Genomic DNA, 25,609 nt, shown 5'->3' on the forward strand with positions numbered 1-25,609 from the left:
GGAGACTGGCTGACCATGAGGTCACTCCTACACTCCCTTCCCCTAGCATGAAGGACACTCTGAGCCCAGGGCAGAGTGCACTTGCTTGTGCACTGGGAAGTGGAATGGCGGACACACTATTTTGTACATGAGCAGGGGGCTGGAGGACAGCGTGACTCGGGTTGGGTGCTTCGTGCTCCCTTTCTCCTGCTGTGTCCTTATCTGGGGCTTATCTGTGTTTCCTCAAATTCACATGTTAATGTCTAACCCTCAACACTCTCAAAAGGCAGCTAGCTGTATTTTGAGATAGTCTTTAAGATGAAGGAGTTGGCCTGGCGGTGATGGTGCACACCTTTAATCCCAGCATTCGGGAGGCGGATGCAGGTGGATTTCCATGAGTTCAAAACCAGCCTGGTCTATAGAGCAAGTTCCAGAGAAGCTCTGTCTCAGAAAAAAAGAGAAAAAAGATGAAAGGATTGAAGGAGCCCCTCTGGTGGTCCTTCTCCGTCTGAGAAAGGCCCCCTTATAAGCAGAGAAAAGGGGCTCACACAGAAACACCGGGGCATATGCACACACACCTGGAGGAAAGCATGGGACACAGATGGAGGTGGCCACGGACACCATAAGGAGCGAGGCTACAGAAGCCGACACCTCTAGCACCTTCCTCTTCAAACTGAGAGACAGTGAATGTCTTTGCTGAAGCTGTCAGCTCCTGGCAAGCTCATCTCAGTGAACCAAGCGGGAGAGTGGTCACTCAGATGTGTGTTGCTGACCCTGGGTTTTCCAGGGCATTGTTAGGGACTCTCTGGACCTCTTCCCTCAGAAGGGGTGTTGCTGACTCTGGGTTTTCCAGAGTGTTCTTAGGGACTTTCTGGACCTCTTCCATAAGCCTTTTCTCCCCCTTCCTCTGAAGGTCATGTTCTTTACCAGGCCACCTGGTCCACGGGTAACTTTATTAATTTTATTAATGTCTGCCCATCTCATATTGACTATCGATATTTCTCTCTCTCTCTCTCTCTCTCTCTCTCTCTCTCTCTCTCTCTCTCTCTCACACACACACACACACACACACACACACACACACCCCTCCCCAGCTGCTGTGAGTCACCATACCTCACCTTTTCCCTGGATCCTCCCCCCCCCCCCCCCCGCGTTACCTACCCCCAGCAAGTCCTTGGGCTGGGGTGGGGACACAGTGTTCTTCAAAGCCATCAGTTCCTGGCCCCCTATCATGGAGAGATGGATACAGGGGCTTTGCTAGGGGCTGGGGACTAGAGCCTGATTAAGGGTACATGCTGCCCAACCTGCCGGGCCTTCCAGCCCTCTACCCCAGCCCCTGGGAAGCAGATGGTGAGACACTAATGAATCAGCCTGTGTATTTACCAGGCTCATGCCGACTGCAGGGAGGGCTTTGCCAGCCCCAAGCACAGCGAATAATCCCAAACCGTGGCCAGCACAGTCCTTTCAGCTCCTTCCCTCTTCCTCCCACCTCACAGCCACCACCAGATCTCAGCATCCTGTATTACTGAGAAGGCCTGAACTGTGGCCACAAGGAGCCAACCGCTCTCTGAACACGCCTTGGCTCAGGCCCTGGCTCGCTTTCCTTGCCACACTAAGGAGAGCTCCGGGGGAGTTCCAGCTAGCCCCACCCCCACCCAAGCGGGACAGCTGAGGACAGCGGGAGCCAGTAGTGACTTTGCCAGCCTCCCGGGGTCTCCAGCTTCCATGACTATGGAACAGATTAAGTGTTAGTGAAAACAGCCAAATGAAGTGGTCTGACAAGGACAGCAAATGTTAGGGGGTTTCGGGCACCCTTTTACCTTGTAGGAAGAAACCCAGGCTAAGTGGGGATGCTATTAAAACTAACACTTGCTTCCATAGCCGCTTAACGATTAGCACCCCAAAACAAAACAAAACCCTTGATTTTAAAAGCCTTAGCGGGCGGGGGAAGCCTTGGGGACTTAGGGCATGGTTCAGTCTGTAAAGTGCTTGCTGCAGGGACTTAAGTTTGAGCCTCAAAAGTCATGTTCAGAAGCCAGGTGAGGTGATGTACTTTAGCTCTAACTGTGGAGGCAGAGGCAGGAATAACCGCAGGGCACACTGGCCAGCTAGCCTGGAGTAATTGCCAAGTTCCAGGCCAACGAGACACCTTGTCTCAGAACCAAGGCATATGGTGCCTAAGGAGTGCCACCTAGGGTTGACCTCTGGCCTCTGCTGATGTGTGCACAAAAACATGCACACACATACACAAAAAGCCTTGGATTTTCCCCCTCCCCCAATTCAGTCATCCACCACACGCATTTCCCATACAGTTTCTAGGGGCCCCCTGGAGCACTAAGTCTGGGCTGGAACCCCCTGTTTAAGAGTTTGGGGCCATGAAGGAAACTGGCTCTAAGTCCTAAGCTCAGCTAGTCTCCCCCCTCTGGAGGCTTTGTGACCTTGAGAAAGCCATTTGACTTTTGCTTGTCCTATGTTCTGTGAGATAGAGTGTATAAGAAACCCAGGTGACATCACCGTACGGTAGCGACACTTTTCCATAGCCGATTCCTGCATGTCAGCTACCTTACAAGGGAAGGAGATGGAATGGAGGTGGATGTGGATGCTGGAAGATGCTGGGAACCTGGGGACTCTGTGATACAGATCACCCCGAACATAGACTGCTTCAGTGACAGTTAGTCCAGGGGCACAGTGATGGCGGGACCAGGGACAGATGTTGTTATGGTCACTAAGCACTTACCAGCCAATGTTCACTTCTAGATATGATGGAACTGACCTTGGGGAATACGGGGGAATCAGAGCAAGCATCTCTGCAGCTTTCCTGTTTCCACACATCCCAAGCAAGTCGGCTGAAAGGTAGGCAGTGCATCTACCCTGGGTCAGCAGTGCAGGGCACCAGGGTGGGGTAGGGAGGCATGACAAGTCGCTTACAAAGTCTCTAAGCAGGAGACAGACTGGCAAAACCAGTCTTGTGCCAGGCTCGGGCACTTTTGTCTCTTTAATGATTTTAGTTTTCTGTTATTTTCAGGGCAGGAGTCAGAGTCCAGGTGGCAAACACGCTGGGCAAGCTCCTGGTGAAAAGCAGGAACAGGAAGAGAGCTGCTGTCAGGCAGAGCAACCCTCATCTGGGAAAGTCCAGCCATGTGAGTCTCCAAACCCCTAACCCAGAAGTGCTCACAGGCCTCTTGGGTCTTAAGCAGCCTGTGTTCAGGTGGTCAGTGTCATGGAGTCTCCAAGTTCCCGTCATCCACCTCCATCTCCCTCACTCCAGCTGACATGCAGGAATAGGCTATGTAAAAACTGTAACTACCATGTGGACATCACCTGGGTCTCATACACAATGCAGGACAAGGAAGCAGAGGCTCAGGAAAGTCAAGTGGCTTCCTCAAGGTCACCAGAACCAGAACAGTTTCTGCTAGAGAAAAGGATGGCTTCATAGCACCTAGGCATGAAACCCAAACCTATGTAGGGACAAACTCTCAGCCACTGCCCATGACATGGGCCAACTTGGCGCTTCACAAAGGGCCTTGATGGGTAAGTCTGGTGGACTGAGGAGAAACAGACGATCTCTCAGTTGCATGCAAGCTTCGAGTCTGGGTGAGTCTGAATGAGTTTTCAACTTCTTTAGATCTGCTGGGGTTCAACACATGCTACCTCAAAACATGTATTATTTTTTTTAAAGATTTATTTATTTGTTTGTTTATTTATTTATTTATTTATACAGTGTTCTGCTTTCATATATGCTTGCAGGCCAGAAGAGGGCACCAGATCTCATTACAGATGGTTGTGAGCCACCATGTGGTTGTTGGGAATTGAACTCAGGACCTTTGGAAGAGCAAGAGCAAGAAGTGCTCTTAACCACTGAACCATCTCTCCAGCCCTCAAACTATGTATTCTTAAAGATTTTATTTTTATTTATTTTATGTGTGCTGGTGTGTGTGTGTGTGTGTGTGTGTGTGTGTGTGTGTGTGTGTGTACATGACTGCATGCTCACATATGTGTTCAAGCGCCCACGGAGGCTAGAAGAGGGCATCAGATGCCCTGGAGCTGGAGTTACAGGAGGTTGTAGTGGATGCTGGGAACCGAACCCCGGTCCTCTGTGAGAACGCACTTGTCCACTAAGAGCATTCTCTGCAGCTCCCTTGAGCTGTTTCAAATGGAAAGAATTTGAGAACCTTCTATGCAGTTAAGGTTACTCCTGGCCCTTCTCTTCAGCAGGTTGTGAGGCCCTGACTGAGGAGGGGCCTATGTTGGGAGAAAGGAAGGGGCCCCTTAATTCCAAGGACACAGTGTGTCAAGCAGAGAATTTGAGCACCTAGGCCTTATGGAAATCCCCTGGTTTATGAACCCCATCAGGGGTTCTTATCCAGTTTTTCTCTTTCATCATCATCTCCCTCACACCAAGCATAAGAACTCAAGGGGCTCAGCAGGCGAAGGCGCTTGCCTTGTAAGCCTGACAGACAAGCTGATGTCAAGCGCTAGAACCCCCCACAAAGGCAGAAAGAGAGAACTGACTCCACAGTTATCCTCTGACCTCACCAAGGAACACATGTCCCATGTCATGTGCCCACATGCACAATAATGATAAAATAAATAAAGCTTTAAATTATTATTATGATTATTATTGGTTTATTTGAGACAGGGTTTCACTGTGTAGCGTTGGCTGTCCTGGAACTCACTCTATAGACCTGGCTGGCCGGGTTTATAGAGATCCACCTGCCTCTGCCTCCTGAGTGCTGGGATTAAAGGTGTGTGCCATCATCACCCACCAGCCAGAATTTAAATTATTTTTAAGAATATACAGATTCAAGTCAGGCGGTAGTGGTTCATGCCTTTAATTCCAGCACTCAGGAGGCAGAGGCAGGTGGATCTCTGTGAGTTTAAGGCCAGCCTGGTCTACACAGGGAATTCCAGGCCAGCCAGGACGACACAGTGAGACCCTGTCTGGGTACCACAAGATGACTGCTTGTGTAATATGCACTCAGGAATGCTGGATGCAGGAAAGAAAACAATTGCTGGGCAAATCTTGTACACACCTGCCCCAACCTAGGAGCACAATTTCCCTTCTGTGTCCTAGGGGACAGAACCTCCAATGCCTAACATCCAACTCTAAGACAAGGCAGGAAAACTGCCATTTACCCAAGAGGAAAAGGACATAACCACCCCCAGCCCGTCCCTCACACCCCCTCCCAGGGTGTCTTTGCCACCGGGTGTGTGGGCAGCCCTGAGCAGTTCAGCAGCTGACAGATTCTTTTTGAACTTGGCTGCTGAGCTGTCAGCCTCACTGGGTGGGGGTGGGGTCTGGAGATGGCTTCTGTGTCCGAGGTGGGAGGCAGGAGACTCCCAAGGAGTAGCCCGGGAATAGTGTGCTGAGATGAGGGGGGACACAACACCACCTTCCGTTCTTACAGCCTTGGGACTTAGTGAAGTGAAGATGGAGAATCCGGAAGACCATCAAGGCAGTGGACCCGAGGAGAACTGGTCCTAGTCTGGACAGGCTGAAAGTCAATCAGCACGTTGACTTCTTGGGTGCACTGACCAAGGTTATATGTACACCAGTGACATATAACCTTGGGTCGTGCCTGGATCTGTCTATACCTCAGCTTCCCTATTTGGGAAACGAAGAGCAGGAGTGGACAGACCAGCTGTGCCATCACTACCCTAAAGGCTCAAATTCCTCGTAATCCTCCTTCATCTAGCAGCTAGGGATGAAGGGAACAGAGCCACGCCAGCCCCTCCCCCTCAGTGGCCGGGAGAAAGCCAAGTGCTGGGGGAATTCGCCCTAACAAATTATTTCCTATTTCTTGGTAAGAAAAGTTGCAGTAGAATGAATTATTAACAAGGCGGAAACGGAGATAGTGTTCGCTGCTGGTCCTAATTCGGGCTGCCCTGCGTCCCCAACTCCCTCCTCCTTCCCTGAGCTCCTCTCTCCTGCTAGCTCTCTGTATCGTTCTGTGGGTTCATTGATTACTCCCCTCTTCTTCCTCTGCCCCAGCCGACAGCAAGGTCACCTGCCTCACTCTCACGGATCAGCAGAAACCCACTCAGAGCGGCAGCCATCCAGGGAGACTTGTTCTGTGGGGACAATTCTCCCATGCGCTAACAATTATTGCAGGCAGGGGAGGACAGGCTACCCACACTTGGCCTGATCCTCCATCCTTCATCCCAGCAGAGCGTCATCCAGAGCCCTAGTAATTGTCCTCTTCTCCTAGACCCAGACTCAATGACTATGTCCTAGGCAGAGGGCTACTTTGGACCCTGAGTCTTAAGCCAACTCTCAAGCCTGTCGTGGCTTTAGCCCAAATCAGCAAAGACACTTCTTGGTCCTTCACCGTGTAGAGCAGCATTGGAGGAATTCCGACACCTGAAGGCCTTTCATTTCAAACCTGCCCACCATCACCTTACTTCCAGAACCTCCTATATGAAAGAGCATTCAGTCCAGAAGATCAGGGACCAGAATGCCCCACCTTATATGACATCTCCCCAGCAGTCGCATTGAGCAGACAAACCGGGTCTCTCAACACCTGTGTCATGAGAGTTGTATCTGGGTAGGGCTGTGGGCCCAAGCAGCAACCGAAGAAATGCCAACCCCCGGACGTTTGGTCTGTTTGGGAATGCTGGTTTTAGCATCTTTTCCAGCCCCTCAGAGGACCTCGGCACACCAGCTTGTGTATGTGGCCAAGATATTCAGGAGATGGCTCAAGGTGGCAATCTAGACCCTGCTCAGACCCACGCTGCCTCCAGGAACACAGCCCCAGAGTGACGACTGGTTTCCTCCATCAACAGAGCAACCACAGGGAGTCGAGGTGAGGGCCTTGCCAAGGCATGACTACATGAGGGTTAATCTCTCCAAGAACTCAAAATTGTCTTAAAAAAAAAAAAAGGCTTCATTCTGCTTTGCCCTGGGCATATGTGAATTCTTCCCACAGCCAGACTTCCAGGAATGTTTGGGGTGGGAAACTCTTTCCCAGTTCTGAAGCGTGCCTGGCACCCAGCCGTATGGCCCCCACACGCAATGACTGCGCTCCAGGCCCTCGGTACCACCTACCAAACAGACACGTGTGGGCCCCTGCCTTGGAAGAGGACGATTCCTCTACATTTGCATACATCCAAACATGGGGTGCTCACTACCACGAAAAGGCAGGCGTCCTAAAGTAAATTGCTCTATTTTTAGAGACCTTGGCTGTCTATTTTGGCGCATGCTCCACAATGCCTGTTCTGGGACCCCTTTCATGGTCCAATTTTATCTCATTAGGCACCAACATCTTTCAGTTCATTAGGGGAAGGTGAGAGCAGCCTCATGAAACCAAGCCTGTCCCTTCCGACTTGTCCTTAGATGGACTTTGCCTATCGCATCTGGTCTCAGATACCCCATATGGCTGAGGCTGGCCTCTGATTCCTGATCCTCTGTTCTCTACCTCTGAGTGCTGGGTGACAGGTGCGTACCAGCGCTCCCAGTGCCCGTGATGCAGGGCATTGAATCCGGGGGTCTACGCATCTTAGCCCATCTCTCTACCAACTGATACAAACCCAGGTCCAAGACTGCCCCCTCTTCACCAGGAGCTCAGTAGGATCAACGGCTTCCTTCCAGCTCTTTGGTGCTTTTGTCCAGTTGTCCCCCACCTGTGGCATCTGCACACTCCATCTCTGAGCTCACCCTCTGGGTGGCCTGCCCTCCCCACCCACCTCGCTCCCCATTAGGGGCTGCACCTACCACCCGAATGGTTCAATATTTTTACTTAATTGTTTTAACAAGTAAATGAAAGGAAAGAAGGAGGGCTGGGAGGTGGAAAGGAAGAAAGGAAGAGAGAGGAAGGGATGGGGTGGAGGTAGGGCTTGGAGAAGAGGAAGCCACTGGCAAAGTGCATTATTGATTGGAGACTTAGAAAATGCTTAGAGGGTAGGAAAAGCGTCCTGTTCTTTAAAAGCCTGTGCAAGGCGTAAGCTAGACACAGGCAGCCTTCCCAGAGAGGTCCTGCTCTGCTGACATGAATATTTCATCACGAGGGGAAAAGGCAGGCTGCGAGGAATCCAGCGCGGGGTGGGGCGAGGGCAGCGCAGCATGGCCCCTCCACATATCCCCGGGGCCTTTAGAGCCCTGATCATTCCATCTGCTGCTGGCAGCTGCCCGGGCTTGCTTGCTGAAGAGTGGGGCAACCAGGCCTTAGCTGGGGCCTGGGACAGAACTAGCCAAAGGGCAAGATACCTTTATCACCACTAACTGGAAACCCTGTCCCAGACCCCGTCCTGTCCCCACAGGAGACACCACCAGCCCCTTGGTCTCCTCTCTTCAACGTGCTCACCCATGCACACTTGTATATGTAGGTTAGAGGTCAACCTTGGGTGCCGTTCTTCAGGCGCCTTCCACATTTTCTTTGAGACAGACTCTCATTGGTCTTGAGTTTTTCAAACAGTATAGGATAGCTGGGTAGTGAGCGCTATGTCTGGCCAGTGAGCCTAGCTCTTCTCCCCATGGCCAGGATCACAGCACTTGGATGATAAGTGCACATCTTTGTAGCGGAGTTCTGGGGATCAAACTCAAATCCGCATGCTCACCAGCTCCTCAGCTACCTCTCTCACGCAGGCACCTCTATCCGAAGGCTCCACCCAGTGGCAGGTGTCTAAATGAGCACCTCTCCCGGAGGACACCTCCCTGGCTCCGTCCCAGCTGCCTGTTTGTGCACACAGAATGACATCTTTGATTAACAACGAGTCTGTGTGATCTGCTCAGGGTGCCCTCGGAAGACGGGAGTGGCACGTGCAATGTGCTCGGGTTTGCAGAGCAAGAGCCTCTTCAGGGGTCCCCTCTCTGGGTCCTCAGCGGCCAGAACAGAGTCTTAGGAGTAACACAAGCCCCCATGCAGACAAGGTGGTCCCTGCAAAGAGCCACGGGTGGTTTTCTGCTGTTCTTTGGGGGAGTTAAGAAGTGTGGCAGAGGAACAGGTAGGAAGCCACAAGGTGGGGTGTACCTGGACAGCTCCCAGCTCTGTAGGGAAGCCTCAAGTGGGGGCGGGAGTGGTGAGACTGGGCCAGAAGGTGCAGATGTATTCTTTTAGTCATTTGTCAGCTACTGCTCAGTTGTTTGAATGACGTCACTCCAGAGAAGCAGCTTCAGACTTTGTCCATTAGGACAAAAGGAAGAGATATGGAACAATGTCTATGGGTCTTAAAAGTTCAGAGATCGGGGGCAGGAGAGATGGCTCAGTGGTTAAGAGCATTGCCTGCTCTTCCAAAGGTCCTGAGTTCAATTCCCAGCAACCACATGGTGGCTCACAACCATCTGTAAAGAGGTCTGGCGCCCTCTTCTGGCCTTCAGGCATACAGACAGAATATTGTATACATAATAAATAAATAAATAAATATTAAAAAAAAAAAAAAAAAAGTTCAGAGATCTGCTCCAGAGCTGAAGCAAACCAAGCAACAAAACAACCAACTAACTAACCAACTAGCCAATTAATTAATCAATTAACCAGCTAACCAACAAACCAATTAACCAACCAACCAGATATCCAGCAAACCAATTAATCAATTAACCAGCTAACCAACAAACCAATTAGCCAACTAATCAACCAGTTAGCCAACTAACCCATCGACTAAGCGACAAACCAATTAGTCATCCAACCAACTAACCAGCTGTGAGAGTTAATCTCCATCATCGCCTTGTGAGGATTTGAAATCACCTAGGAGACACACCTGTGAGCATGCCTGTGCTTCCAGAGAGGTTCAGCTGAAGAAGGAAACTCCATGCTCTTCACCCACCACCCCATGAACTTTGGTCCCAGCTGTGGAGTGAGCAAGTGAACGGGGCATCTCCATTCATCCCTCTTCATTCCTGACTCTGAGCAACTGTTTCACACTTTCGCTGCCATGGCCCAGCCATGATGGATCGTTCGCACAAGCTGTGGTCCCAAATAAACTTCTTTTGTCACAGAAAAAAAAAGCAACTAATACACCAATCACTAATCAAAGAAGGCCTTATAGTGCTGACTCAGGCAAGCGGCTGGGTTTGGGAGACTGGCACGATTGGTCAGACCTGGACTGACAGTCACTCTCATTTTACAGGGGCCAGGGACTTGCTCAACATCACACTTTTGCTAACTCAGCCATGCGAATCCCTAGGAGAGGCACCAGGGAAATTGCCTATGGGTTGATCCACCAAGTCCTGCAGGAGATATGTCTGGGACAGAGGGTGCCTGAGGGGGAGGGGTAGACAAAGGACAGAGCCACAATGGCGTGCACAATGCTACAGGGGATGGCGAGTTGCCGTATATGCCAGTGTTGGGGCTAATAGGAGATAAGGCCAAAGGGAAGGCAAGAACCAGAAGTCAGTGGACAGTTGGCAGCTCCTGGAAGGCAAGCATCCTAGGAAGAGGCAGGAGGAACCAGAGTGGGAAGAATGAGAGACTGGGAAGCACTCTCTAAGACTGGGAGTCAGAATCCAGCCCCCAAAGCTGGCAGGAGTGTCTACAACTCAGATGGGAGGAAGGCCTTTAAGAGCCATGTCAGACATGGGGTTCTTTGCTGCTCTGGTCTCTGAATTAAAGAAAGCCAGATGCCCAGAGCTGGAAGGATACAGGCCAGACTAGGGGACGACTTCCATCTATCAGTGGTTCTCAGACTTGCCAGCACAGAGCTCATTTGTAGATCTTACAAACCTGGATGGGGGCTCTCCCAGTGTTGTATGGTTGGGTATACATGGGTATGGGGGTTGTGACAAGCTCTCCAGGGGTCCCCCACATAGTGCATTGAGAAGTCCCAGCAAGCAGAGCATCTGGGGCTGTGAGGAGGGCTGCCTCCTGGTCCTTGCCTGCTCATGTTCTGGTCACTGCTACCCACATATCACTGGGGTAAGAAAATGAGGGTCCAAAGGATGCTCTCACCCACCCCACAGTGGGGGTGCTCCTCCCATTAGGACCCAAGGATATCCACACCCTCTTCACAGACCTCTAGGACTTCCTAGGGCAGTGGACAGCTTATGACACTTCAGGAAGTTCCAGAGTGCCTAGGGCAAGGGCACTGCCCCCAGACCTGGGAAAGTGGGCAATGGCATCATGGGGACAGTCTGTTTCCCCACCCTTCTCATTCTCATACCTCTCCCTAGGCCGAGAGGATCCCAAGCTCTGGGTGAGCAGGCGTAGGCAGGCAGGATTGCCCAGTGCCAGATGGTCAGGCCTGGAGCACCCTTTCCTGCCCGCCACTCCCTGCACCCTCTATTTTTAGGTCCATTACTGTCCACTGGCGGTATAGTTTCACCACTCCATCCCCAGAAAGACAGATCAGATTCCAGGTTTAGAGGAATTAGCAAAGCCACCTCGTCTTCGATGGAGCTGGTGCGTGGGAGATTGCATGCTTCCAAACAGACGTGAAGCAAGTGAGTTATCAAATAAGTGGATTAGCAGGCTCCATCTCAGCTCAAAGAGCAGTGGGCGGGAAAACACAGCGTCTCTCCTCAGCCTCCTTCCTCCAGGGCTGATGGGGGCTCTGCTCAGCCAGCATGCATGCGTGAACACACACAGATGATCGCTCCCTTCACCTCCCTCTCCTGAGATACTCAGAGACTCCCAACAGTCCTGTAGCCTGGGTAGACACTAAGGTTTGGGCAGCCCAGCATGCTAGAAGCTGTGTGATCTTGGGCAAGAGGCTTAAGCTCTCTGACTCTGAGATTGCTTATATTTAAAATGGGTATTAATATAAATTCTGCCGTGTTTTCTGGGTGGATTCAGTTGAACTAGCTTATGTATACACTAGGCATTCAGTAAATGTGGCTGTTGATGGAGCGTGTAACATGGCAAGAAGAAACATCCTGACTTCTCTGAGGTTAAAGGCTCCTGTAAACAGAACTCTCTTGGGTTGGCCACCAGGGTCCAGGGGAACTTGGGCTGTCTGGGAAGTACCCATAGGGTTTGCAACCTTGTGTTTGTGTGTGTACACGTGAACGTTTGCACACAAGCCCTGATCCTGTTCCGGAAATCACTAGAGGCTCTCTCAGGGGTTTTGTGGCCCCTGCAAGTCAGGAGCCTCTGTCCTGGGACTTTGCTGCTGAGACAGGAGTTGGTTTCTGCCTTTGGGACCCCTCAGGTCGTTCCAGGTGCCTGGATGGATGCTGCTCTTTGCTCTCCACCAGTAAGCAGGGTGCAGAAAGTCAGGAGGGCAGGGAACTCAGAGGTCCACACTCAAACCCCCTCATTGGTCTTTCTCCTTTGGGGAAGGTACAAAGCTTGCCCAGCTGTCCCAGAGGAGCTGGCCCAACAGAGTGTCTGCCACGCAGCTGTTGGCAAAGGTTCTGGATTGGGGTGCACTTTGTCCCTCCAGCACCACTGACTCCCCCTCCTGTTGCCAACCACTTCTTGGTCCCCCAGAGGGAGGGCACTCACTAAGAAACTTCACCTCTCCAGCAGATGCCTCTCCCAGCCTCCTCTTCACCTTTGCCTAGAAACCGACAGTGCGCCTGGTGGGGGCATGGACAGGGTCTTGGTTCATTTCCACTTATTTCCCAGGGCGGTGCTTCCAGTCAAGGGGACAAATGACTTGGCAGCGGGAGGGAGATGGAATGGGGACTGAGAGGTCTGAAGGGTCCCCTGAGACAGAAGACAAATGACACTGGATCTTCTCCACAGGAAGGGCCATTCTACACATACACAAGCACACACACACACACACACACACACACACACACACACACAAACACTACCACGCACGCATGCATGCGCATACACATCCCCACCCCCACCATTCTAGACACACACATGAACACACATATATGCATGCACACACGTGCAAGCGCACATGCACACACATGCATGCACGTACACACATGCACGCACGCACACACACACACACACACACGCCAGGGTTTAGATCTGGTTTTCCAACTGGGAGTTCAATTTCAGCCCCTTCCTACCAGCTAGGTTTCTCTACAGCTGCCCCCTGTCAAACAGCCATTCAGACCTGGGCTATAGAAGACGGCTTAAGGGAATCAGTGGGTAAGGCTCTGAGGGGATCCCGGTTTTGGCTGTGTAACTTGGGGTCAGTATCTTCACCTCTCTAACCATTCCTGTCCTCATCTGTGTGACAATCTTATGGGCAGGATGACATGGTTCCATACATCAAGTATGGTAGTAGCCACAATATGTATGGTTCCTGGGGAGATGGGCCAGTGTATGGCAACGGAAGGGTGCATTCCCATAATCCTACTTCAAGGATCATCAAAGGTGCCGACTTCAGTATCATAGATGTTCCCACACCACCCTATCCTGCCTCAGCACAACCTTACATGATACTGCCACAGAAGAGCCATCACTCGCAGGGATTATCGTGAGAGCTCTGTCTCCAGCTCTGAGAGATCACCTCTGGGGAGAGCTCATCTAGGTGAGCCAGGAAGTGAGTTCATTAACCCTGGCAACCACATAGGAGCAGCTCCAGCCCTCAGCTGGCACAGGTGGCCTCCAAGGTGTGTCCCATGGCTCCTATCATGTGTCATCGTGTGACAGCAAATCCAGGGTGTGAATGGTAGATGGAGGACTAGGGAGTAGTGCCCAGTGTCCCCGGGGCTTGGACTCCACCAGGAACTTAGCCAAAATGAGGTGAGTCTCAGGGACTTGTGAACAGGGCTAGAGGGACGGCGGCAGCCAGACAGTCACTTTGCCCTGAACGGTTGGACTATTGACTATACAACAGCAACTGGGTGGGAACAGTCCTGGCTGATTGGAGGAGAGGAGCAGAGGGGAACCTGGAGAGCACAGAGGGACTGGAGAGAAACATGGCATACCCACCCACTCACTGACAATCCCTTGAGAGTCAACCAACATCCTGTCTAAAAGACACATTAGGAGAAACTAACCAGAGAGTACAGAGGTGAGCACGTGGTACAGAGGTGAGCATGTGGTACAGAGGTGAGCACGTGGTGCGGAGGTGAGCAAGTGTTGCAGAGGTGAGCATGTGGTGTAGAGGTGAGCACGTGGTGCGGAGGTGAGCACGTGGTACAGAGGTGAGCATGTGGTACAGAGGTGAGCACGTGGTGCGGAGGTGAGCACGTGGTACAGAGGTGAGCATGTGGTGCAGAGGTGAGCATGTGGTGCAGAGGTGAGCACGTGGTACAGAGGTGAGCACGTGGTGCAGAGGTGAGCACGTGGTGCGGAGGTGAGCACGTGGTACGGAGGTGAGCACGTGGTGTAGAGGTGAGCACGTGGTGTAGAGGTGAGCACGTGGTGTAGAGGTGAGCACGTGGTGCAGAGGTGAGCACGTGGTGTAGAGGTGAGCACGTGGTGTAGAGGTGAGCACGTGGTACAGAGGTGAGCACGTGGTGCAGAGGTGAGCATGTGGTACAGAGGTGAGCACGTGGTGCAGAGGTGAGCACGTGGTGCGGAGGTGAGCACGTGGTGCGGAGGTGAGCACGTGTTGCGGAGGTGAGCACGTGGTGCAGAGGTGAGCACGTGGTGTGGAGGTGAGCACGTGGTACGGAGGTGAGCACGTGGTACGGAGGTGAGCACGTGGTACGGAGGTGAGCACGTGTTGCGGAGGTGAGCACGTGGTGCGGAGGTGAGCACGTGGCACAGAGGTGAGCACGTGGTGTAGAGGTGAGCACGTGGTACGGAGGTGAGCACGTGGTGTAGAGGTGAGCACGTGGTACAGAGGTGAGCACGTGGTGTAGAGGTGAACAGGTGGTACAGACATGAGCACATGTTGCAGAGGTGAGCACGTGGTACAGAGGTGAGCACGTGGTACGGAGGTGAGCACGTGGTGTAGAGGTGAGCACGTGGTACAGAGGTGAGCACGTGGTGTAGAGGTGAACAGGTGGTACAGACATGAGCACATGTTGCAGAGGTGAGCACGTGGTACAGAGGTGAGCACGTGGTGTAGAGGTGAGCACGTGGTGTAGAGGTGAGCACGTGGCACAGAGGTGAGCATGTGGTGTAGAGGTGAGCACGTGGTACGGAGGTGAGCACGTGGTGTAGAGGTGAGCACGTGGTACAGAGGTGAGCACGTGGTGTAGAGGTGAACAGGTGGTACAGACATGAGCACATGTTGCAGAGGTGAGCACGTGGTACAGAGGTGAGCACGTGGTGTAGAGGTGAGCACGTGGTGTAGAGGTGAGCACGTGGCACAGAGGTGAGCATGTGGTGCAAGAGGTGAACATGTGGAATAGAGGTGAGGAACAGCAGCAAGGAGTGTGCCCCTCTCCACTGCCCACTTTCTTTTGCCCTCTGTGCATCTCTCAAAGCTTCCAGGCTTTCTACCTCTGATTCCTGCCCCTTTAGCCTTGCCATGCATGTTGATGGCTGGGTCATCTTTTCCCCACTGTCTCTTTGTGTGTGTTCCATTTGCTTTTCTGGATAGCTCTAGAGTGGAAACATCCCTTTGCTGGGTGTGACTTTGATACTGTGGCTTACACCTGGCTTCACCTCATTCCTGGAAATGTCCTTGGAAGCCTAAAAGCATCACCCCATTTCCCTTGTGAGCTTGGAGTCACAAGGACTTATCCCAATTTCCACAGCCTAGAAGGGGATCAGTCTCAAAGCCAGCATAGGAGAGCCTGAGTATCTGTCTGTCTGTGTACCAATTGCCTGCCTCACCTAAAGCCATAATACCACAAAGGAAAAAAATATTTTTTTGAAACAGGGCTTCCCAGTAGCTATGGAGCCTGTCCTGGAACTCGCTCTGTAGACCAGACTGGCCTCGAACTCACAGAGATCCACCTGTTTCTGCCTCCCAAGTACTGGGATCAAAAGTGCGCACCACTACCGCCCAACCCAAAAGGAAATTCCTAAAGACCAGGGTAGGAGTTGGGGACTTGGCTGAGTTCGTAGAGTGCTCACTTAGCAAGCACAACGCTCTGGTTTTGAGTCCCAGCATGGCGTAAACTGGATGTGGTGGCTCATGCCTGTAACCCAGCACTTGTGAGGTGGAGGCGGGAGGATCAGACGTTCACGTTCATCTTCAGTTACATAGCAAGTTCAAGAGACCCTGTCTCCAAAACGACATAGATAAAAATAAAATTGGGACATGGACAGAAAGGAAGCTGAGCCTAAAGGTGGTAGATCTGGGGTTTCTAAGTTGTTGGGACTCCGAGAGGTGTCTCTTGCGGGTCCTTTTGTGTCTGCACTACTTTGCAGTTGCTGTTGTTCTCCTCAGGGTGTCTGAACCCAACTGCTTCCTACCAGAGACGTCAGATGCACTAGTGACCTCCAGGGGTCTGGCATTCGTTGGCAGCACAGTTCCATCCTCTCCTCTCTGTCTCCAGTAGGAGACCTCTCTGTGCAACACACACAACTGTTTTCTTGTCCTAGAGAGCCCATGGCTGCAGCTAAAGACGAGTCCTGGCAACTCCAAAACATCGTGGGCTGACTTAAGCAGAGAGTTGGGCAAATCCTTGGCTTTAACTCGAGGTTGATCCCACAGCCATGGGAGTATGTATGGAAAAGAGAGGGTCTCCAGCTGCCCTCTGTCCTGATTAGAGCCCCAGGTCTTCCTCAAAGCTCGGCATTCATCCCTTCTCCTCCGAGGAGCCTTCCTGGACCATGGCATCCCTCTAGCATCCGTCCAGTTGTCCATCAGATGAGTCTAAGATGATAGGGAGGCACTCTGCTTAGAGCCCTACGAGCCGAGCACTCGCATCAGAGCTGCACTGGTGACAATGTTCTGACTGTGGTCTCCTACTAGTCCCAACCTGAGGACACAAGGTTACATCCCATGCTGAAGGTCACATGGCAGGGGACTGCAAACTGTCATCTTCCCGGAGACTTGTTAGACACATTCGATGTTCACACATGTTGACATGGAGATTCCTGGTGTTGGAGACTAGCTACAGGCTTTCTGACTAAGCTCTTGCTTCCTTCTTCAGGTAAGAGAGTGGAGAAGGCGAACTCTTATGGAGAAACTGAGAGAGAATGCCTCCCCTCTTTTTTGAGACAGGGTCTCACTCTAATACTGGCTAATCTGGAATTCACTATGGAGACCAGTCTGACCTGGAACTCACAGGTTTACTCTGCCTTCTTAGTGCTGGGATTAAAAACATGTGCAGCTAAACCCAACTGTTTGTTTTTTTAGTTAAAAATTATTGTATTTTATGTGTATGGGTATTTTACCAGCATGTATGTCTGGGTACCACCAGTGTGCAATGCCCATGGAGGCCAGAAAGGGGCATCAGATCCCCTGCAACTAGAGTTACAGATGATTGTGAGCTACTATGTAGGCGCTCTGCAAATGCAGCCAGTGTTCTTAACTGCGAGCCATCCCTCCAGCCCTACCCCCACCCCAGCGCCAGTTACCTGTAGCCAGTCTGGCCTTGAACTTTCTACACCTTGAACTTCTGATCCTCCTGCCTCTGACTACCAAGTGCCACCACACCTGGTTTGTAGAGCACTAGTGACTGGACCCTGGGCTTTGTGCCTGCTATGCCCTCTAGCAGCCCAGTGTAGAGAGCCACACCCACAGCCCAGTGTACAGAGCCACACCCACAGCCCCCTGTAGAGAGCCACACCCACAGCCCGAAGTACAGAGCCACATTCACAGCCCAGTGTAGAGAATTTGAATGGCTTATTCCAGATCATGGAGTCTAGAGGAGTAATGCCAAGATGGGAGTCTCAGCAAAACAGATCTCTACCACTTTCTGGAAGCAGCCACTGAAAGTCAGTTTGAGTGAAGCACAAACTCCATCCAGCCTTGGCAAAATCCACCCTGCTTTTCAAGGGTTCAACTTAAGTGACATCAGTGTCTGACTTTTCTCTCGGGACCCCAGGGTCCCCTTTGCTCTCTTTCTTCCCTGGGCAGTGATCAACACTCAAAGCCGTAGAGACCTCGAGGAAACTGCAAGACTCCAGAGTCTTCACAGTAATCTTCCCCCTATGGGTCAAACCCTGCCTGTGTCTTCATGCCCTACAGTTAACAGGTCTGGGGCAGGGCCTGGGAATCTGTACTTCAGGGAGGCTGAGTCTGGGGTCCAGGGCTCATACTGCAGTAAAGAGGCTGCAGGAAGGCTGGGCACACTCAGTCTCCCCTCCTTCACTCCTCACCGTTCTAAAGTTCTTTCCCCTTGGCACAGAGAAAGGGGTGCAGGCTGCAGGCAGGAGGCGCTAGACACTGGCCCATCCAGGCTCCAGTGTGCTTACCTCATGGCAGAGGGGTCCAAGAAGCCATGGCTGCCCACCCTGTGAAAAGCTGAAGAGCCCTTTGCTGCGGCCTCCTCCTCTCCACTCCCCTCCAGGGGCTGCCTCTGACCCACAGCTCTCATTGAAATTTTGCCCTCTGCGGAAAGCTCATCCCTATTCATTTTCCTCCTGCATTTAGAGCCAATAGGTTTTTATTTATTCATTTATCTTGTCTTTTATTCCCCTCCCCTTCCTCACCAGGCTGGAATTTACAATTCAGTTCTCCAGTGGCCTTGCTGAAGGACAGGCACCTGGGAGAGCAAGGGCTGCACCCTGGGACTGAAAAGGGCAACTGCTCCTTTGGCCCCTCTTGTACTCTAGGGGTGTTCCAGGGTTCACGGTCTGACGGTTGTCTGGGTGCTGGTTAAGGCAGGCCCGCACCTGTAGCAGCAGGATTGCCCGAGTTGCCAAAGAGCAGGCTTAGAAGACCAAGAGGGCACTGGGTGGTCTGGTTGCCACCAGGGTGCCCTCTGGTGGCTAGTTAGCCACACCTGCTCTGGCTGAGGGCATTTACAGTCCCCGTGCGTTCATCTACTACCTGCCGCCTGTAGACGAGGGAGAAATGCAGACTGCAATGTGGTCAAGGCTGGAGCAAAGCAATGAGCTCCAGGGAAGCAGAGAAACCCAGGAAGCCGCAGCGGGAGTAATAACAATGGTTGACGTAAGGCAATTACGGCCATCGCACACTCCGGCACTCCCACGTGCTCACTTGCTCACGCCTGGCCCAGCTGTCTCCCTGCCAGCACAGCGACACACCTACGTGATCCTTTTTTACCGAAACAGGAAGGAAACCCTGGCTCAGCGAGGTCAGCAGGCTCAGAGAGGGAAGTCAGGCACCCTGGTGGGTGAGCGTGTGCTCTGGCTATAGAAGAGTTTCTGCCTTGCCTGCTGAGCTTCTTGACCTTGGCAGGACTTAGGCAATCTTTCTAATCCTTAAAAAGGGATTAGACCAGGGTTTACCTCCGGGTGCCCTCAAAATGGTTCAACATGTGCCTGTGGCCTGCCCTGGATCCGCACAGGAAGGGCCTCAGTAAAAAGCAGTTCTTGGGTTCTCATACAGACTGGGTGTGATGGCCACCTCCCTGCAGAAGCCAGCATCTTCAGAGGGCTCGTCTCTGTCTACCCCTATGGCATTCCGTTTGCCTTGGTCTCACTTTTGTAATCAAAGTCAAAGTTGTATCTGCTTGCCATGGGACAGTGACGTCATTCAGACAAGTGCTAAGATGTCGCGTTCTCAGCCACACTGGGTTCCTCTCCCCATCCAGACCCCAGAGCTCAGATGCAGAGGCTTCAGACACACTGGGTTCCTCTCCCCATCCAGACCCCAGAGCTCAGATGCAGAGGCTTCAGACACACTGGGTTCCCCTCCCCACCCAGACCCCAGAGCTTAACCAACATCAAGACCTGAAGGGATCACCAGCCAGGACAGAGCCCCGGACTTGCCTCTGGTAGACATCTGTAGCCCTTACGCCCTTGAGTAGAAGCCCGTTTTGTGAACTGCCCCCAACCCTGGCAATGATTAATATTTAAAAGACAAAATCATGTTGAGACTCTGCCTAGCAAATGTGTGGTTGGAGCCGTTCCCACGGGAGCTGTGATGCGGACTCAGAATGGGCTTCACTATGGCCTCAGCCTTGACTTTCAGGGCCCTGGGCCCTTTGCCTATCTTAAGCCAGCGTGGTCTTTCGGTGCTCAACAATGTCCACACACAAGCCAGTCTTGGCTCCCAGCCCTGAGCTGTCTTCTCTCTTCCTCCTTCCCTCCCGTCCTCCCTCCCTCCTCTTCTCCAAGCTGGCTCAGGCCCAGCCACCACCCACAGTGACAGCCTTATCCACCATTGACAAGTGGGAATCTACCTTCTTGGGCTAGCTGCTCTGTGCTGTGACTGAAGCCGCCCCAAGGGACTTAGGCATTTTCAGGAGCCTGGGCTGGGGACAGCAGGTTGACTGCGCAATAAGCTCAGCTTTCCCCAAGGACACTCAGAGGCACCAGCAGCCTTCAGGGGGACACTGAACCCCTCCTGCCAGCTCCAGGAGGGAGCTCTGCCCAGCCTCCAGCAGGGACAGGCCTGCTGTGTGCTGGAGGTTCAGCTTAATTCAGCAGCTTCATCGCTTTCTGCCGTGTGACCTTGGCCAAGGGCTTTCAACCCCGCTGTCTCAGTTTCCCTATCTGTATGACCAGAATGACCAGACATCGGGGACACCTTCTCTGGGTTCAGTCTGATTTTGAACGACCCATATCCTTTGCGCCATTGACCCCTGAAAACCACGCCCAGCATACTCTATTAACGCACCCATTCTACAGCTGACAGAGCAGAAACCCAGAGGGACACTAGTGACACTGCCATTCAAATGTCCTGACTTTGTCCAAGGTAGAGTCGGCCTGGTGGAGCCCAGGGGGAAACCCTATAGAAGAGCAGGCTTTGGCTCTCAGCCCCACATTCCTGGAGCTCTTGTCAAACTCTGCTATCACCATCACCCCTGTTACCACTGCCTCAACACTGAGACTCCCGCTAGCTTCAAGACCTCTTCTTCTCTAACTAGGGGCTCGGATGACAAGGCCTGAGCACCTGCCTCTTGACGAGGGGACAGCACTGGCTGGGGTGCTGGTTGCCTCTATCCAACCTGATCCCCCACCCCTGCTTTAAGAATTCCTTCTAAGGCTCCCAGAAACTGTCCTGTGCGAGAAGCCTAGTCGGTTCTTGGCATGAGCTGGCAACATGATGCTCTGCACTTGACTGGACTGGGCAAGCTGGGAGGGGTGCACCACTAGAGGGGTGAACCCATGCAGGGGGTGTGTAAGCTGGGAGGGTGTACCACTAGAGGGGTGAACCCATGCAGGGGGTGTGTAAGCTGGGAGGGGTGCACCACTAGAGGGGTGAACCCATGCAGGGGGTGTGTAAGCTGGGAGGGTGCACCACTGGGGGGGGAACCCACGGAGGGGGGTGTGTAAGCTGGGAGGGTGCACCACTGGGGGGGAACCCATGGAGGGGGGCGTGTAAGCTGGGAGGGTGTACCACTGGAGGGGGAACCCATGCAGGGGGGGGGGAAGCTGGGAGGGTGCACCACTGGAGGGGGGAACCCATGGAGGGGGGTGTGTAAGCTGGGAGGGTGCACCACTGGAGGGGGAACCCATGAAGGGGGGTGTGTAAGCTGGGAGGGTGCACCACTGGTGGGGTGAACCCATGCAGGGGGGGGTGTAAGCTGGGAGGGTGCACCACTGGAGGGGGAACCCATGCAGGGGGGTGTGTAAGCTGGGAGGGTGCACCACTGGAGGGGGAACCCATGCAGGGGTGTGTAAGCTGGGAGGGTGACCACTGGAGTGGGGAACCCATGCAGGGGGGTGTGTAAGCTGGGAGGGTGCACCACTGGAGGGGGAACCCATGCAGGGGGGTGTGTAAGCTGGGAGGGTGCACCACTGGAGGGGGGAACCTATGCAGGGGGGTGTAAGCTGAGAGGGTGCACCACTGGTGGGGGGAACCCATGGAGGGGGGTGTGTAAGCTGGGAGGGTGCACCACTGGAGGGGGGAACCCATGGAAGGGGGTGTGTAAGCTGGACGGGTACACCACTGGAGGGGGAACCCATGCAGGGGGGTGTGTGAGCTGGGAGGGTGCACCACTGGAGGGGGGAACCTATGCAGGGGGTGTAAGCTGAGAGGGTGCACCACTGGAGGCTGTGTAACCTTGCAAATAGTACCCAGATCACTGGTCTGACCGCTGACCTCCTGCAAAGGAGGCGGGACTGGCTTTGAGACAGGGGACTATGACAACTGTGCAGTCCCTGGCAGGAAAACATGCCAGGGTCAGCTGGCCAAGACGCTTCCACCCACAAAATGTCACTCAACCCCCAGGGTCCTCAAGACAACTTGGCTTTGGCGCCTTTCCATGGTGGGACTTAGGGCTAGGCTTGAATCAAGGCCCTCTGGTTCTGCTCAGCCACCCCAGAGCCTTTCTCAGCACACATTCCCCAACCCCTCGATTCAGTAATAGAGAAGGAGAGGGCTGACTTACGTGGGAGCAGAACCTTTCAGGGGGGTCTCCGCATGTGATGCCCGAGGGCTCCACTTTCACCTTGACATAATCCTTCAGGCGCATCACTTTGGGCTGGCAGGCATAGAACTCCCAGGAGGGGCCCTCATCGGTGGTCACCCAGGATTTGCAGATGTCATAGTCCCCAGAGGCCATCGGAAGGCAGTGCAGGAAGAGGGCCAGCAGGTGCAGCATGGCTGCGCAGTCAGACTGGGTGGGGCCCAAAGGGGCACTGGAGAGGTGACGGTGGGGTCAGGGGGGACTTGGGGCTTCAGCATGGAAATGCCACATCTACCAGGCAACGGCGGCGGGGACGTATCATAGACTTGAGCACTGCGGGTTTGCCAACGGTGGGAGCTTGTGTTTTCCAAATGGCCGATACGGAAAATCCAGAGCCAGCGTTTCTCAGGCTGCTGATGGGCAGATCAAAAAGTTGCCTGGAACTTGGCGTCCTCCTAACCTTGGCATTACACCTCCCCTGGAGGTGAAGCTGATCAAATCAGGCAGACTCTCAAATTGTGACAGTGGATGGAAATGGGATAAAGAGGCAATCCGAAGGGATCTGGCATGGGGCTGGATCGGATTGCTTTTAATTTTTGTCCTTCCAATCAATCCAGGTCTTTAAAGGGCCCTTAGTATGTGATGCGCTCAACACGACTGCATAGCAGCCCTCCAGCCTGCATGGTGAAGATAAAAGAGAATCAGGAGGTGTACATGGTAGCTGGAAACGAGCCCCCTCTTTGGGACTGGACTTGGCATCTCAGGCCAATAAAAGAGATTTCTTTTCATATGGGCTGCAAGTGACAACGATTGTGTGACTAGACTAGAAAATAAAAAAGGCACTGAGGTGTTAACAGGAGAGGCCATTTGCCTCTGCTTTGGTGGGGACAGGCACGAATGGGGGCCGGCTGACCTTGGCTAGTAGCCATTGGCCACTTATTGGGAAATTCCTGAGACTTCAGCTCCAGCTCCATCCAGGTACCTGGGCTTAGGCTTCCATTGTAAAGGGAGAAGAGAGAGACTGGGTTCATTAGCAGCAACACCTGCAACAAATTAAAAGGGGGGTGGGTGGGTTAGAGACATATAAGAACAAAAGCTCTCTAGCAAAATGCGCGCGCGCGCGCGCACACACACACACACAAAAATAGGTTGCATTAGCGAGGTCTCCAGAGAAAGCTGGGCTGTTTTGCTTTTAATTAATATCGGAGTCACAGGTTGAAAGACGGACACGCTGTGGAAAAGGTAGTGCTCCTCCTCCTCATTGGTGAGGGTGTTTGTTCAGTGCCCCTTCTTGAGCATCAGAAGCTTTCCAAACCCTCCTCAAGGGCCAACCAACATGTAATGGTTGCTGTAACACACTAGGCTGGACCAGCTAAAATGTCCAGGTTGTTAATGCAGGCCATGAGCATCCAACAGTGGAAACTGCCCCTTCTGCTACAGCCCAATAGGGAGGTCTCTGTGTGGGCCACCAGCAGTCCGCTACCCAGACACCCGCACAATGTGAGACCATGAATTAAATGAATGAACGGCCAGAAACAGGGATGCTTAGAGTTTCCCCGGGAATCAAAGCGTTTTTGTTGTGTTAAGTTTTCTGACCAAGGCCAACAGTTTGCAATCACTTTGGGAGGGCAACAGCTATTTTAAGCCTGCAGTAATCATTTAAAAGCTAAAACAAATATAGCTAATAGGAGTACTGCGTCTAGAAACATATGACTCTCAGCCTCTACTGTAGTCCCGGGCATTTGCCGCATCATGGATGAATCTGAGTCCGCCAGCATGAGATCCCCGCCAAAAATAATCTTTGCCAATAGGGCAAAGGTTACTGCAATGGCTGTAGCAAATAAATAAATAAATAACGTCCATGTTATTAATTATTCTGTTTATAGTGCCCACAGTTGCTGCATTTAAATCTCCAAACCTTACATATGGTGGCCTGACTCTCACCTGAAGCCCTTGTCAGCCACTGTATACTGAAAGTCCCAGAGGAGTTAACTGTCCTGAGGCTGGGGGCAGGATGACCAGAGAGTCAGGCTGCTGGCTCTCAAAGCACGAAACACTGTTACCCAGACACAAGTACATTCCTGCCCTCAAATGACAAGGGGGTGCGTTTTGGTCCAGCCTGACTGCTGAGAGCGCCTTGCTCAGGGGAAGCCCCTCCATCACTACTCTGCTTCAGGCTGCAGTGGGCCTCATCCATCTAGGTTAAGACCGCCCCTGCCCCCTCTTGGGATGAAGGACTCCTAATCCAGATGAATGAGAACCCAGCCAGACCACACTTCACACCTCCTCCAACCAACCGTTTAAATAGAAACCAGCTCTAGACCCCGCCCGGGCTCGCTTCTTGCTAGAAAACTCTCTGAAAGAACGTGACCAAGCGTCTATTTTTTTTTTATCCTGAGAAAAAATGTAGTAAAAATAAAATAGCACAGGCCCGGCAATGGTTTGGATGTTTCCAGCCAAGCTCTGAGCTGCCCAGAAAACAGCATGCTCCTAATTAATTCTTCCAGCAGCCGGCTCCCGACTGTTCACTAACAGGTAGGGCGCTCCTGACGGCTAGGGACGGCCAGGGAGCCTGGCTGCGGCTCTCAAGGCGGGCCCAGCTGCCGGCTTCATCTGCAGGGCCAGCGCCTGCTTCTGACTGGGACAGCGCTGGATTGTGGCCCGGGTGGGGAGGCAACGAGGCCCTGAGGCCGGAGTCCCAGCGAGCAGCAAGCAGCGCAACTCGCAAATCTATTAATTGCTTTGTAGTTTTGTTGGCTTAAGCATCACACATTTCCCTAGAAAATGGGGGTGGGGAAAACAACAACAAAATCTGCCAGGGGAAAATGTGTTTACAGCCCGTCAATCATTTGGGCGTTGCTGGCATCGAGGGGGCACTGTGAGCTCAGCACTCGAAAATTACAGTAAATTTTTGCCAAAAAGAAAATAAGGGGCGGGGGACCTAGGCAAGAGTTCGCGGAAAAACGAGGTAGATAGCAGGGAGCGAGGAGCCAGCAGGGGAGAAATTGAGAGTAAGAGGTTGCATCCTCGCGGATCGTTTTCTCCTTGGAAAATAAATCTTCACCTGATATTATTAAGAAACTGCAGCTCTCTGAAACAAATGGAATCAATGAGCTTTATTTTCTTTTAAGAGTCCTCAGGAACCGAGGGGGGCTGATAGCCTGGGTATTAAAACCCGAAAATTAGATTTTATCAGGATTTCTGAACTCAGATTTCTCTGTCTTATTGAATTAGCGCCTTTCGGAGCTGCCCGGGCTGCCAACAGGCTCCTGCCGGAGTCTCGGCTGCGCGCTCTCCTTGTCGGAAACTTGTCTCTGCGGGACGCAGGGTCCCTGGGGATCGGGGGTGGGCTGGTGACCTGGGGGAGGTTTATTCTTTCACCCAGGCTGGACAAAAGGTAGAAAGGGTGTGTGAAACTTGCTTTGGAGGCCGAAGAAGGGATCGGGAAGAAAAGGGGAG

The 25,609-nt window shown here is 52.7% G+C and overlaps 1 protein-coding gene across 4 annotated transcripts in view; it reads right to left on the minus strand.

The window, feature by feature from the left end:
* Positions 1–25,609, minus strand: part of Ntng2 (netrin G2) — a 65,197-nt gene that overhangs the window by 37,430 nt on the left and 2,158 nt on the right. For all 4 annotated transcript variants that reach the window (XM_075985620.1, XM_075985618.1, XM_075985617.1 and 1 more), the window contains exons 2-3: positions 23,064–23,193; positions 22,133–22,827 (exon numbers count right to left, since the gene is read on the minus strand). In XM_075985620.1, coding sequence (XP_075841735.1) covers positions 22,133–22,345 — 213 coding nt within the window. In that variant the 5' untranslated portion in view covers positions 22,346–22,827; positions 23,064–23,193. The remainder of the gene's footprint in view (positions 1–22,132; positions 22,828–23,063; positions 23,194–25,609) is intronic.

The sequence above is a fragment of the Microtus pennsylvanicus genome, chromosome 9, assembly GCF_037038515.1.
Source record: "Microtus pennsylvanicus isolate mMicPen1 chromosome 9, mMicPen1.hap1, whole genome shotgun sequence".
In the NCBI taxonomy this organism is placed as follows: Eukaryota; Metazoa; Chordata; class Mammalia; order Rodentia; family Cricetidae; genus Microtus; species Microtus pennsylvanicus.